This window comes from Hydractinia symbiolongicarpus, chromosome 15 (assembly GCF_029227915.1).
Source record: "Hydractinia symbiolongicarpus strain clone_291-10 chromosome 15, HSymV2.1, whole genome shotgun sequence".
In the NCBI taxonomy this organism is placed as follows: Eukaryota; Metazoa; Cnidaria; class Hydrozoa; order Anthoathecata; family Hydractiniidae; genus Hydractinia; species Hydractinia symbiolongicarpus.
Genome location: NC_079889.1, coordinates 2,926,237 through 2,941,931, shown reverse-complemented (window position 1 = coordinate 2,941,931; position 15,695 = coordinate 2,926,237). Strand labels below are relative to the sequence as shown.

The 15,695-nt window shown below is 31.6% G+C and overlaps 1 protein-coding gene across 1 annotated transcript; it reads left to right on the top strand.

Annotated features, from left to right (window-relative positions):
• Window positions 1-278: 278 nt before the first annotated feature.
• LOC130628951 (uncharacterized) lies at window positions 279-13,339 on the top strand. Its single transcript, XM_057442016.1, has 7 exons — window positions 279-697; window positions 4,991-5,185; window positions 10,799-10,871; window positions 11,076-11,167; window positions 11,337-11,425; window positions 11,619-11,907; window positions 12,443-13,339. The coding sequence occupies exons 1-7, from the start codon at window positions 629-631 to the stop codon at window positions 12,773-12,775; spliced, it is 1,140 nt and encodes a 379-aa protein (XP_057297999.1). The 5' UTR covers window positions 279-628; the 3' UTR covers window positions 12,776-13,339.
• Window positions 13,340-15,695: the final 2,356 nt, after the last annotated feature.

Here is a 15,695-nt window from a genome sequence, read left to right as displayed (position 1 = left end):
GAAATCATTTTTATGGATACAAAAAATATATTAATAGGAAAAAAAGAAGTAATTGTATAGGTAAGTACATTTGATTATATGACTTTATAATGTGGTAAATTTCTCATGCCACACCCTTATGCTCCCATGCTTGCAGCTTCATACGACTTTAAAAAAAAATAAAGATAGTATTAGAAAAACGAACGAGAAAGAAAAGTAGCGACCCTCAACTTTTATTTTAATTGATCAAACAATAAAATAAATTTCCATCAAGAGAAAATTAATAAAGTTACTACACAATAATTAAGTGTTTATTTTCTATTGGGATTCCATGCAGCTAACATATACTTTCATTGCGATTCCGTTATCCTGTCTCTTATTTTCGCAGAGGTGGTTAATTAAAATAAAAAATCTCGCTTAGCAACAAGTCATTAAAAGCTAATGACTATATAATTATTATTTGATCAGAGAACTGGAACGAGACATTATAATTGATAATTATAATAATTACCCATTGAAATGAATTGATCTATGTTTTTTTTGTTTTCTTTGTGATATAAGAAGTTATATAAAGAACGTTTCACTCATGACTGTTTCTTAAACTTAGTAGCCAAACGGAAGGGTATAAAAGATCATTGATGCACAGTTGATGTTGCACAGTAGAAGACAATTAACAAATATTGATGTGATATTACGTAAGAAACGCATGCTCTATACAGTAAGTGTTGAGAGGGTCTGTGTGCTTGTGTGTGTGTGCGGCTTAGTTGTGGTTTGTTTGTCTGACTTTTAATTCCGCTGGTTAAATTTATAAGAGATGTACAGTAGGGAGGTTTATCGATCTCATGCAATTAAACCTTTGATTTTTGTTTTGACATTGTGGAAAACCAAGGAAAGGGATAATAAACATCGAATGTAAAAAAAAATAATTGCTCCGAATTAGCCCTTTGTTTTAAATCTTTACCCCTTTTTAAAAAATACTATTGATGTTAGTTGAAAATGATTAAGAATATATTCAGACACTGCATTTTCGGATTTCAGAATGTAAGGCATTTCTTTGCACACAAGTATGTGAGTTGTTTTTTTTCATGCGTTTGATCAAGGAAGTATTAAAATGTCATTTGTTTTTGTGAGTTTTGAACAACAGAGATGTTATCAGACGGTCTATGGTTAGACTTATTTAACATTAGTTGTATTATCAGGTTTTTATCGCGATATGACGATTGCTGCTGTAATTAAACTTAATGTGGCATAACGGTTCAAGGGTGTAATTAAATAGTCCGTTTAAAACTAGACCCTATAAAATTTAAAACTACTTGTTCCCGACATTAAATTGAAACTTTTTAGAAGGGGGTGTCAGTTAGAAAGCGGTGTTAATTAAAAATTCGACCTCAATGCGTGGCGTTTATCAGTGGGCAGCGACAAATAAATAGTTTCGCCTTCATATGTGGCGAATATTAGAGGGTAGGAGTATAAGTTCTAGCGTAAACAAAAAATTAATAAGCAAAAATAGGAAGTGACTTAAGAAATAAAATCTTGTGCGTTTAAAGTATTTTAAAAAAGTTATAATTTCACTCAAAAAAAATAATTGTTGGTTATTCAGTTATGAATGCAGCCGCTATGCAGAAAAAACTAGATGTTTAACCTTCTAGATACTTTTACCCCTGCAAGGTTTTTATGGAAGGTACTTATGCCTCGTGTATTTTTGTTACAAGCTATCTTTTCAGTTAGCTGCTTTTGTTGTTTCTCTGGACATTAAGAATCAACTCTATCGATACTGAATTCTTTTTCATACATAGACTGATATTGCATTGTTCCCAATATAACATTGCCTGTAATTATTACTGATTTTTTTTTAATTTAAAAATTTACTTAAGTTATTTTCACATCTAAAATCGTGACTCTAAAATGTCACGTATGTTTTCATTTTGACAAGGTATAATTATTCTTGATAAATACCTTAATCAGCATTTGTCAAAGACACTGTTTGTGACTATTTTTTCCTCTTTGATATTAATTGATGAGTCACTTCTTAAGGTTTCTGAGCAGTAATCATGTGATACTGCAATCTCTTAAGTTTTAGTCTATTAGCTATGGATTTTTTTCTCCCCTGTAGCTGCCCCATTTGGGTGGGGCATAATGTCTTACCCTTTCTTAAGGATCTCAAGATTTAAGATCTTTAAGTATAGTTGTTCCATACATGATGAAACGTCAATCCCATATAAAATTTCTAAACAGAAAAAAGTAGTATTTTAATCACGTGACTGTAGTAGTATTTTAATCTATGACGTTATTTCAATATTTTGAAATTTAGCGGTTTTATTATCTGCGTTCAATTGAGTATTGTTTTTGCAAGAATTATTTGCTTAAGTAAAATCTTAAAAAATATTCAGCAAAATATATTGGTAATGTTATACCACTAGCTATAATGCAGATGACTATACCATTTTGGTAAAGATGTAAAAAAAGTCAGGAGAACTTAATAACGATCAATATCTGTATAATCCAAATTCTGTAAATTATTTATATCAGGTATGCACAATAGAGTTATCAAGAATGCGCTCTAATTAAGTCCGAATAATAAATAAGGATTATTACAGCGTAAATTTCTGATAATATCCGAATTAACGAAGTAGCTACCGCCTGAAGACAATGAAGCTCTTTTAACATTTATTTTCACCCTGGTAAGCCATTTAAAATTTTAGGAAAAGCCACAAAGAACAGAAAGGCGGAAAGTTATTCAAAAAGTAGTAGAGTGTCTGTAATTTTCAAGATATTCTCCGACAGGGTCGACAGCTAAGTGGGAGGAATAAAATTACACAACACTGATCCTGATTTTCTCATATGGTGGAATGAACTACAAAAAAAATATTTTTAACATTTTCCCTTCTTCATCCAAGTCTGTTTATGTTCGAATTAATAGATAAAAAACAGATATTATTTGAATCCACAAACAGATATTTAAACACTAAAACGAACAAGACAACAAAAAAGTCATGATAGACTAGCTGAAAATATATGTGAAGAATCTGGTTTCATCATCAGCATTAACTAGGCAGCCAGCAGCGTGATAGCTACAAATATTCGATTTATCTACCAACTAATTGCCAGTCAAAAAAATTGGTAATCCTTATTCTTATACTTCTATTCGCAACTCATAGCTGATCAATTGAACCAGAATTTAACTAATTGTTTGTATAATGGTGCATTCTTCAAAAAACAAAGCAAGTGCCATCACAAGGGCAGAAACAAACGATGGTAAACTGTTACCTAATTATGCATGTCCTTGATGACGTCAGTTGAAACAATGCAGTACAGTAATTAATTATAGTCTTCTTAACCAATTTGTATGATCTGTGTGGCATTATAAACTTAACACCGTTATTGTATATACACATAAGGTGCAGCATGTTGTATCTGCATGTTGTATGTGAGGTTTGGTATCTATATTTTTACATATAGTATTGGTCTATGTAGTGTCGTTGATGTATAGTTGTATATATCCACATTGTTAATTAGCATGTTGTATAATGTTGTTTATTGTGGTTGTGTATCAAGTTGTTTATATGTATTTTATATCTACAGGTTAATATGTTGCAAAGCTTTGAAGTATATATAAAACGTAAAGCATTATCGTAGATGTATAATAGGTCGTATGCTTCTATAGTATACAAGTTTTACTCAATAGACAAAACTTTAACAAACCCAAACCCAAAAACAATGCTATATATAGTATGTTATATTATATGACTATATTACAATTTGCAAAAGTGTCTCTCAAAAAACTCTCACTTCCAATTTCGCGATTTGCTTAAGTAAATAGAAAGAGAAAAACGCGAAATTTTCTAACAATGGAAAACATACATATTGGATTTCGCGTTGCAGAACGTTGTATATTCTAATTGCATGCTACTATTTTTCCTGTATCGCAAAATAGGACAGGCAGTTTACAGTCTACCCGGAACAAGAAACAAAAGAAATTCTAAAATCTTTACACGTTGTAGCTTTACTAAAAAAATCTATAAGAAATCTGTAAATAATCTGATATGGCTTTTTTGTCGAGTCATGCAATTATTATGCAAAACTATGCGGATATTTTTTTTATTGTTCTATTATTAATTTCAACCTTTTCCATGCTATTATTATTAACTATACTAATTTGAAATGAAGCTTTGCTCTTAAGAATTTTCGTAACTTGTTATAAAGATTTTCTCAATGTTGCTTTTTCGTACCGTCCTCTAATAAATTCTGTGTGGAGAACGCAAATACTTCATCTACACTGCTAACTCCCTAATTAACGCACCATATTTTTTATGGGCGTGTTGAATAGATCATATATGAATTACAAAGGGGAAATTTGGATGAGTATATCATTTTATTGATACCTTAACAACACTTTTTGTGCGAATTTGAAATACGATAAAAATCTGCTCCTTTTATTAATAAGTTGGACCGTCCCTTTATTAGAACAGACTCTGGCCTGGTTGTGAGGGGAGTGGACGAGACCCTACAAAGAGGAAACAAGATATCAGAAAGAATTGCAATGAACATCACTGAGGACAGGAAAATTACAAATCAACAGAAACTGCGTCGGTTGAACATTTATCTCGCCAATTACTTTTTAATAATACTCAATTAATTTGAAAATTACTAAGAATGTTTAACCAAGCAAATTTACATTAGGAAAATATTTTCAACAGCTATAGGTTACCATGGAAATATATAAAAAGGATTGATGAAAAAAAAACCGTTTAGTAGGACACTAAAAACTCGAGTAAGTAAAAAAGAATCTTGTAGTATTCTAAAATGTACTGCACACGGTTTACTTTTGAATGTTAGGATTTTCTTTATTAGATATGCGCATGCGCACAGGATATATAAATTCCAGACTTTATTATTTTAAAATACGAGACATTGACGTCATTCAATTATAATGCGTATTATTAAGCAATTACTATGGAATTTTTTTGTAAACTGCTAAAGGCTATAATTTTTTTTTTGTTTCTTTCCTTAGATAATTACAAAATTTATAAGAGCATTAAAAAGCCAACATATCGTTGAATCAATCTACCAGAAAGTATCAGTGCATCAAAGACAACATTCAAACATGGCTGACGTGAAAGGAATAAATCCAATAACTGCAGAAACATCCAGTGACCCGAATACTCCAAATGACAAAGTATGGTTGTACGAGGAAAACATAAAGAGAGTAAGCTTATTTTTAATCGTTACATCTTTCCATTTGCAGAAACTTTTTCTCTTTTAAAAAGTATCCTGTAAGAGGGTTCTAACTTTAGGTAAAAGAAAGGAAACAAACCTTAAGGTCCTACTATGTGTGATTATTTTTGATAATGCATTTATACCTGTTTCCAGCAAATTCATAATATTGGGCAGAAAGTCTACGGTAGTATACCTCCTGTGATGTTGTGAAGCGAACATATAAATTTGTATTCTTCTGTAATAATTTACTTATAAGATAATTTTTATATTAAAAGGTGATGGACACTTTTTCCATCAATATATATTCTTTATCTTTTCGTTATACACAGTTGTACCTTATACTGTCCGAAACTATGACGTCATCATAACGTTAAGGACAGCTTATCTTGAGGATAATTCAAAAGATGTAGAAGAGAAGAATATTTTAAGGAAGTTTTAGTTATTTTCAGCAGTGGCATGCACCAACAGTGATTAAAAAACAGATAACTAACGTATCGAAAGGGGAAAATCCATAATATTTATTCACAAAATTGTCCGTTGCTCTTAGTGTCTTAGTTTGAAACAGTAGGAAACACAAATTTAAATTCCTTTATGTTAACTTGACTGTGCGCCGAATCTGGTAAAGATTTTGCCTATTTTTTGTCTAATTTTTTTTTTATTTTTTGACTTCACTGGCACCATCATATATAACACACTGAACATCTCCAGTATTTTAATCGTTGCATTTTTCCTTAAGGTCACACAATCACCCGTACGCAAAAATAAATAATTTCTTCCTATCTGCTTCTGTACCAATTAGAAAGTGGGTTGCAAGGTTAAAGGTTAAATTTGATTACTCGTTTTAAACTTTATTATGTGAAAAAAATAATAACCAGGAATAAGCATAAGCGCGGAAGTAAAAGTTTGCATTTGGTTTTAAAAATGTTATTATTTTTTGTGGTAAATAAACAAACAAAAAAACAGCTACAGGTTCTTCTTCAAACTTTTAAAGAAAATCTTTTTGCTGTAACTCTTGACGAAGACATCACTTGTCAGATGCTTAATAAACAATGTTTTAATAATTCTAAAAATTTTAAAAGCATCAATGAAACTTCCTGCGTCGTTACAACGTATACTTTAGATTTAAATTTCTCAAATATGTGATCTACAATAAGTTAACATACAAATTTTAGACACTAAAGATGCCATGATTTTATCAGGTACTTTTCCTGATATAATATATGACAAAAGCTGCACTCGGAGGGAGTGATGAAAGAATTGCGGTAGAACAAATATAATAACACTAGTTCAATGCCCCGTAAAACAGTCTATTTACTTTTAATGAATAGAAATATTGTAGAATCAATATTTCTTCGAGAATGAGTCATCACTGACTCTTATTACCCTTCTTTTGCCAGTTCATTCACCAGTTATGTTTGTTTTATTAGAATCTCGCCAAAAGTTCTATAATTGCATGTTAAAGTTCTTATTCCAGCAGCGATTTTCAGTGATTTTGGACCATAGATTATGAACTCATTCTCCTATCCTTATTTTAACCTCCAAATACACAAGGAGGGTGTAACCCTAATTAAAAATGTGTTCATTGCGCATGCGATACCTGGTTGTTGTTGCATGAATGATTCATAACTTAATTTTTTTTTTGTAATCAGAATGGGAACTGTTTTAATTGCCATATTAGGCAAAAACAAGAGAATATATTAACATTAAAACAAAGCAATTTGTTTTGTTGTGTTTTTATTTTTTGTACAATTTTAGTAACAATTTGTAATGTCCGACTTCCCTTTGAGAAGCAACTAATCAGATGGCAAGAATTACCGTTGCGTTTTATTTTACTCCAATCATTTCTTCTTCTGTGTTTATAAATCTTAATACTCCATTGGATCGTGGCTAGATTTATTCTTCTTACACTTGTGCAAAGACGAAAGGCTTGGAATGGGAAAGAAAGGCAATATTCTTATGCATTCTGTCTCTGTCTAGACATAGAGCCTATTTTCTTCATGCACTTTCACCTTCAGCATGATCGAACATGTACAGCGTTTGTATTTATAAGAGTTTCGACGTAGGGCATAGATAGATATGTGTTTTATTAGGTGCGTATAATTTGCACTGAAAAAGTTATGTAACTTTAGAAAGATTCGTTTTTAAGTAGAGCTGTGTTAATTATTAAACACACTGATTGAACACACTGAAAAACTAATTGCTAGGGGGTGGAATGGTTTTGCGGGCTTCTATTTGCGGTGTCTGACACTTAAAACGTCAGGCCTTTAAAAAAAAACAACACTTAAAACGATTTAAAACATGTTTTGATTTGTTTGTTGTTTGAAATATCAAGTAGACATAAACCGCACCCTAAAAAAATTTATTCACTGTTTTTACCGTTACACGAAAATCGGTTGGATATCACTTGACTTCATGTTGTTTTAAACAAAGAAAAAAATACGAGTTATTTATGTCGCTGTTGTATCGCTATCTCTGATATTTAATTACTTTTGTCTGAAATGCAAACTCCATATAAATCCACGTCCGGTACTTAATCGTATGTAACAACGGGAAAATTGCCCCCAATTAATGCAGACATAAAGTGTTCATAGAGGTGGCACGCGATTAGGATTTAGCTCTTTGCAACATTTCAGCTGAAACTTTACTTGTTGGTCACATTAAAAGATAAGTATATGTTCCTCTAAAATTAGCATGGTTGTATCAGCAACTTTTCATTTGCTTATTATATTGGATTCAATCACCTGAAAATTTATTTTTTTCGAAATGTGACAAGTTTTGCTTTAGAAAGTACCCAGACGTTTGTTTCGTAGAAAAAAATTTGTCTCGTGACTCATGCGCTAGTCTAATTTGCGGTCAAATCTAATGCGTATATCAACATCAAACTTACTCATTTCTATACAGATTAATCCTTAATTCTTTATCTTGTATTATGATATAATCCTAGGAAAGCACCTACGGACATGATCTGCATGATAAATGTATTTCGATATAGATATACGTCATTCATTATCGTTCAAGGAAATGGTGGCTTTACAACCTATGGACCTACATTTTCATTTCCTAAAAACGGATATCTGCTAGACGTACTCGAGTTTAGAATATTGGAATAATTTAACATTTTGATTGGTTGAAACGGAATACAGGCAATCCCATGTGATCTAGATATCGAAAAGTTGAAAATATATCACGTAAATTATATAATTTTAGAATAACCGTTGTATTTTTTAAAGCATCAACGACTAACTAAAACCATCCCTTACATAAGAGAATCTTTTTTAATAACGCCGAAAAAGATAAAAACAATAACATCAAAAGTCATTGTAACAAATAAAACTTTTAAAATCCAAGGCATGAAAATTAACTAATCCAACCTGATACAATAAACATACACAGATATCGCTGAATTTTATTAAGGATAGATTCGTTATTAAAATTCTTAAGCTAATAAAAGAACGTGTTACATGTAATGAACGTGCTACACATGCCTAAATTATTTAAAAAGGTCACAGATTCGTATTCCCTGTTGGCAATTTCCACACATTTATAATTACTCTAATTTTTAATAATTCTTAATAATTTTTAGTAATTAGTATCTCATATATTAAGATTAAAAACGCTTATGTAGAATAGGCATTCTTATATGAGTTGATGTTGCTTAGAAGAAATTACCAAACGACAATTATATTGACGCTTGAGTACAACATAATTTTAATGGCATTGATAATGTGACTGCAAGCAGACTATTAGGCACCATTTATCACAGATGCCGCTCATAAAATTAATCAATCAGCTGCATCCACGACATGGAATGGCCTGCTAAATTGCCTAATTAATTTTGATATCATTTATATGACAGTTGATGTCATTCTAAGTGATTGGGGGGAAAACTATACCGTTTATTTGATTATTCATTGCTCGCCGACAATTTGCTGTTAAAGGAAGGCAAACTGCAGCAAAAGGCAACTATTAAGTATTAGGATGAAGGGGTAAGGGGTAAGGGAGATGAATATTAGATAGTGAGAAAACTTGTTTTACTTTCCCCCCCCCCCCCCCCCTGCTGCATATTGTGTAAGGTTTTTCGAATTAAAACTTTTTGTGATACTCTTGTAATATTTAATATATCTTGTCTGTATAGCAAAGCTTCTAGGGGTTTAGAAGCAAATCTACTGTTGACTACAATGCGGTTGGGTAATTATTTAGTTAACTGCGGTGCGATTGGACAATTTTCAGTTAAACCTGCAGTGTGATTGGACAATTACTCAGTTAACTACAGTGTCATCGGACAAATGCTCAGTTTACAGAAATCAATGTTGTACTGCTGCTTGAATTAAACAATTCAACTAAAGAGAATATGCAAAAAGTAACCTTTTAACAGACCCATACACTGTAAATAAATTCATATAAAAATAATGACGCAGATTGAAAAAGCAAGTGAGTGGATATTATTTTAATGGCAGCATTATAGGAAGTTTCCAGGAATTGGTCATTATGATTAGTTTTATACCGTTTAAATGCTGCATGTTAATAAAATAGAAAAATCCTCGTTTCATTAAAATATTTTCTTGACTAGCCTTTATTGGATTACGATAGGTAATCATTTTAATAAGATGTTAAAATATATAGTATTAAAGTAATATTTATCTTCAGATAATCCTCTTTTTTGCAGTCTTAGTTAAAATGAAAATGCCAAATGTTTATTCTATCTCCTAGGCAACGTTGATATTTTCTCTTATGATATAAAACGCTTATCGAAGTATTGATGAGAGATAAGTTGTTTGACACCAATTATTGTGATCATGTGGAAAACATCTGCGGTTCTAATCTTTTCTAAACTATTTTGTCTGTCGGCTTTCACACATAAAAACATGCAGTGGTGAGTAACGAAGAGCACTGTCCTTAAGTAAGATTAAGTGGGGGATAATGAAAGATTAAGTGAGGAATAATAATTAGATAGTGGAAGGGTCAAGAAAATAAATCTTTTTGTGTCATTCTTGCATTTAAGGACATGATCATAAAAATCATTTTCCCGTTCCAATAACTCTTGTCTGATTTTTGATTACGAAACTGATAATATTTTTTCTCACCTTAACTAAACTTGCTGCCTTAGTTTTCATGCATGTGGTGACGTAAAAATATTTTTGCATAAAAATGCGCCTTTTTCATAACTTAAGGTGCTTAATTAACTAGATTTTAGCGTGAAATACATTTTAATGTTAAACTAATCTGTTAGTACCAATCTATCCCACATATACGAATGACAAGTAACTTAAGCGAATTTTGTTCAAAGGCCTTGGGGATTCTATCCTAATGGCTGGCTCTTCCTCCCCTCGACTGTAACTATGTTACATTACCGCAAAAGGTAAGTATAGCATTGGTCTAACTTGCTTGCCTGCCACACAAGCCGGATAGCGGTTAGTAGATGGCACAAAATGGGCTAACAATACTATTAAAAGTGCGCCGGTGTGAAGACTCGAACCTGAAACCATATGATTACAAGGCGAATGCGCTACCATTTCACTATCTCCACACTGTTAGGTCAACTTCTATTTGCCTGATTAATCTTTCATCACATTTATTTATCGTTATCTCATTTTACTTTTAGCTCTACAGTCTAGACGACAATCCGGAGCGCAAAGCTTTTTTGGATGATTTCTTCAGTTACAGAAGAAAAAATGGTGAGTCCAAATTTAAATTGTTAGTGGAGATATAAGAGCAAGGATCAAATCAATTAACATTTGCACAGCAATCAATGGAATGAAAAATTATTTCTCTAGTTTTTGATTTTTAGTTTTTGATTTTAACCGCTGTTTGTTTTGACCCTTCACATGGCAATAGAGTATATTAACTTAATCGAATGTATTTTGCATACCATTTTTTAGGTTTATACTGCAAGATTCCAGTGATTGCAAGAAAACCATTAGACGTTTTTGTGCTTTATTACATTGTGCAAAAATATGGAGGATTTGAACAGGTTGGTGCTATGTTGTAAATCAGTATTTTTTCTTGTAAGTCTATGGTTCAAAATGTGCACAATTGGAGTTATTCAAAAATGCATACCTAGTTTCTACTTTATCTAGCGTCCTGTAGCAACCAGTCGATTTGCTTTATTTCTGTAGCTATATATTGTCCTATGTTTCTAGACGATGAAAAATCGCATGTGGAGTCAAATCGCTCGAGAATTGGATTTACCAAGAACGATGACAAGTGGAGCATTTACACTGAAATTGAAGTAAGCCACGAAACTTACAAATCAACTCTTTTAATTAAAGAACCTAAAATATTATTACTAGTAAAGGAATACATTGTCGATGAAGAATAAGGGGATAAATATTTTTCTAACAATTGCCTTAAACCCTTTGTTTTCAAGTCATAATGTAATAATTTAAATGACATGGTTTTATAAATTTTTACTATGTTTACAGGTACATTCGTCTGTTATATCAATTCGAGTGTTATAAATGCAACAAGGCCGTTAACCACGCAATTTTATACAACGAATCAGCACTCATTGATCCGAAGGAACGCTACGACAGTCAATCAGATGATAGAAGACCACCGGCAATGCGTTCACATCCAATCCCTGTTGAAAGTTATGTAAAAACAGATTATGTGGAAAATAAAGAGAAGGAATATAGGGACGCATTGATAACACGTTTAAGAAGTTCAAGTGATGAATATGAATATGCTTCTTACCCCGTACAAAGGGGCAAGGTTAGTAGAGAATAATAATCATTGTGTAAAAAGCACTACAAGCGACATCGGAGAACTTAATTTTATTGGCTAAATTATGTCTATTTAATGGCATGTTTAGCATAAAGTGCTAAGAACAGTGTATATCTAGATCATTTGCACTAAAATTCCTCCTGTGGCACTCCTTAAGTGGCATGAAAATAAAATGCGATGGCTGATCAGAAACACGATGGCTATTCAGATGTCCTAAAATAATGTAATAGTTATATAATATTTAGCTTATTGGTAGTTCTATTTACTGTACTATCCATATTATAATACCCGTATACGTCTGTCCGTCTGTATGTCACGCAAAATGGTAGCTTATCTGCGCAAGTAGCGAGACCCACGCAATGCAGTATAAAAAAGAAAGGCGAACCCGTGGATTTTTCCACGGGTAAACGACTATTTATCTCTAATTCTTATAAGTGCCAATTAATTGAGTGTCAATCAATTAATTAAGTGCCAATAAACAAGATGTCACTTGATACATCAATATTTCTTTTTCTGATTACAGTATCGTCATTATGATCATTCTCCTAAAAGTCTGCCATCGCGAAGTCCTGACACCATGTGCGCATTAACTGAATCATCAAGACACGCTTCTCGATATCCCTACTACACACAGGCACGACCAAACTCGTACAAAAGAAAGTACTCAACGGAAGAGTATTACGAAGAGCCAAACGATCACGAGTTCCACCCACGAAAAGTCAGTCGACGCCCTAGCGTTACCGCCATAGATCTTCAACAAATGTCAGTGAGTTTTATGGAAATCACTAATAACAGACTGACTCTGAAAGTTTCTTTAAATAACGAGCGCTACGAAGGAGTGCTCAAATGTTGCTAAACTGACCAATCGATGTACGTTTTTAGGAAAATCCTGTTAGGCATTCGAAAGCATGTAAATAAAACGTGTCGTTCTTGACATGTATCTTAAAGTAGACCGTACAGAAACGCTTTGCGAGACGAAGCGAAGGAAGAGAAACATTTAAACATTTATGAAATGTATAAATTACTTGAAATTAATATGTATATATATTTGTTGTTATTATTTAAAATATTTTTATATAAACTTTTCGCTTCATTAAGTTTTTGCTTCATGTTTTTTAACTACAGATTTCATACAACCTTTCTGACCAATCAGTAATTTGCATTTTTGTAATAGTCAGCCTTTGTTTTATCAGATTCTCAATCTGTTTAGATTTTCAGTAGGTCATATCAATTAACCTATCGACGCTAGGCAACAGAAAGGGTGAGTCTACGACATTTTGAGACGATGATATCTTTAATTAGTAATGTATTCACACGCGTTAAAGCGTGACTGTATTTCATTTTATTTCTACAAGGAAATTGTAACATAATAGCAGAATTACGTCTTCTACAGAAATATTATATAGTCAATGTTTTCATACTTTGCTTGATTTTCGTGTCTAAACATTAAGGCGAACTTCCAAAAATATTTAAATCAATTAAATCGATGGATGTCTATTGAAGAAAAGTAAGACACAATCCTACTTTGAAAATCGATCGATTAAGTCGATTAAGTTAAACCCGCTTTTATTGTTTTCAATCCGTGTAAAGGCTAGATTACACGTAACTAAAATACAGTTGACGTCTGTTAATTCGAATGCCGCTTAATTCGAACTTTCCGTTATTTCGAACAAATTGTCAAGTCCCTTGAGTTTGGTTTAATAAAGTCTTATATTTTGAGCTGCTTAATTCGAACTCCGATATTTTGAACATTTCGCTAATTCCAACAATTTTTTTAGTCCCAAAGCTACATTATGCTCGTTAATTCGAACTTTTGTGTATCAAAAAGTTGGAAAAGGAAAAGTCTCTTAAAGTGATCTATCGTAAGAACGTGGTTTGTAACATTATCAGATGTGTCGAGAGAAAAAAATTGCCTCCAAAAATTTCTTTGCTACAAGGAATGCAAATGCTTGTTACAGCCTGGGATGCAGTGACAATAAAGACAATTGTTAACTGCTTCCGAAAGTCTAAAATATCAAGTGAAAGCCAGAATGCAGCCATTACTAAAGATGATAACCCTTTCAAGGAATTGGAAGAAGAAATTGAAAACCTTCGTACAACCCAACCCAATCTTGTTGTAGATTCCATAGATGCGTCTTCCTTTACTGACGTTGATGCAGAAATTGCATCTATACAGCCACCTCTCTCTGACGCCGAAATTATAGCCAATTTATTAGATATGGAACATGGCGGTGATAATGATGGCGATAATGGTGCATTAGAAATTGAAGATGAACCTGAGGAGTGCCCCAGCCGACACGAACTTCTCTATTTGATAGAAATAATGAAGCAATTTGCATTATTCACACATGACGTGGAAACGGTTCAATCGTATGCTAATTGCATTGGTCGCATAATTGACCAGCACTTTGCGCAAACGAAAAAGCAAACAACGTTAAAAGATTTTTATAAAAAATTGTAAAGTTGTAATAAAGGTTTTTTAGCATAAAACCTTTAAACGTTTATTAAAATTCTTGTTTTTCTGAACTTCCGATAATCCGAACATTCGTTAATTCGAACAATTAATTAAGTCCTTTGAGTGTTCGAATTAACGGACGTCTACTGTATTGACAGCAGGATAAGGAAGAGACTTTTTATACCCTTGTAAAAATCCAATTTTTTCGACTTGTCTATTATTTTCTCCGATGTCCCCGATGTCATAAGGATTTCTTTATTTCACCTCCAATCCTTATCACTTCGACTTGTACCAATAAATTGGGTGATTAACCCTTAATTTAAATTAAAGTTACGTTAAACCTATGAGATGATTATTTGGCTGAAATACCTGACGTTCGCTTATTGGTATTTCTTACAAGTTAAGTTACCATCTATCTTTTTATATGTGCAACCTACTGAAATTAGAAGGAAAAAATGCTGAAATGATACTTATTGTATACACCCCGCTCATTCTTAACAATCTGCTTGCAAGCATATCCTCTCTTCTAACGATTAAAAATATTACATATGTACATAGAATTTCTGCTTCTATAGCAAAACTTAAAGGCTAACAGCATTAACTGATAAAATAAGTAAGTAATCTGGATAAAATAGGGTTATGGATGGATTAATAAATGGATGAATGAACGGATGGATGAATAAATTGATGAATGAACGGATGGATGAATGAACGGATGGATGAATAAATTGATGAATGAATGAATAAATGAATAAATGAATAAATGAATAAATGAATAAATGAATAAATGAATAAATGAATAAATGAATAAATGAATAAATGAATAAATGAATAAATGAATAAATGAATAAATGAATAAATGAATAAATGAATAAATGAATAAATGAATAAATGAATAAATGAATAAATGAATAAATGAATAAATGAATAAATGAATAAATGAATAAATGAATAAATGAATAAATGAATAAATGAATAAATGAATAAATGAATAAATGAATAAATGAATAAATGAATAAATGAATAAATGAATAAATGAATAAATGAATAAATGAATAAATGAATAAATGAATAAATGAATAAATGAATAAATGAATAAATGAATAAATGAATAAATGAATAAATGAATAAATGAATAAATGAATAAATGAATAAATGAATAAATGAATAAATGAATAAATGAATAAATGAATAAATGAATAAATGAATAAATGAATAAATGAATAAATGAATAAATGAATAAATGAATAAATGAATAAATGAATAAATGAATAAATGAATAAATGAATAAATGAATAAATGAATAAATGAATAAATGAAT

Bases quoted from the DNA above. Each gene is read 5' to 3' on its own strand.
- LOC130628951 (XM_057442016.1), top strand. From the start codon at position 629: ATGTTGCACAGTAGAAGACAATTAACAAATATTGATGTGATATTACGT. The intron at 11,426-11,618 runs GTAAGCCACGAA...CTATGTTTACAG, and splicing joins GCATTTACACTGAAATTGAA to GTACATTCGTCTGTTATATC. The intron at 11,908-12,442 runs GTTAGTAGAGAA...TTCTGATTACAG, and splicing joins ACCCCGTACAAAGGGGCAAG to TATCGTCATTATGATCATTC.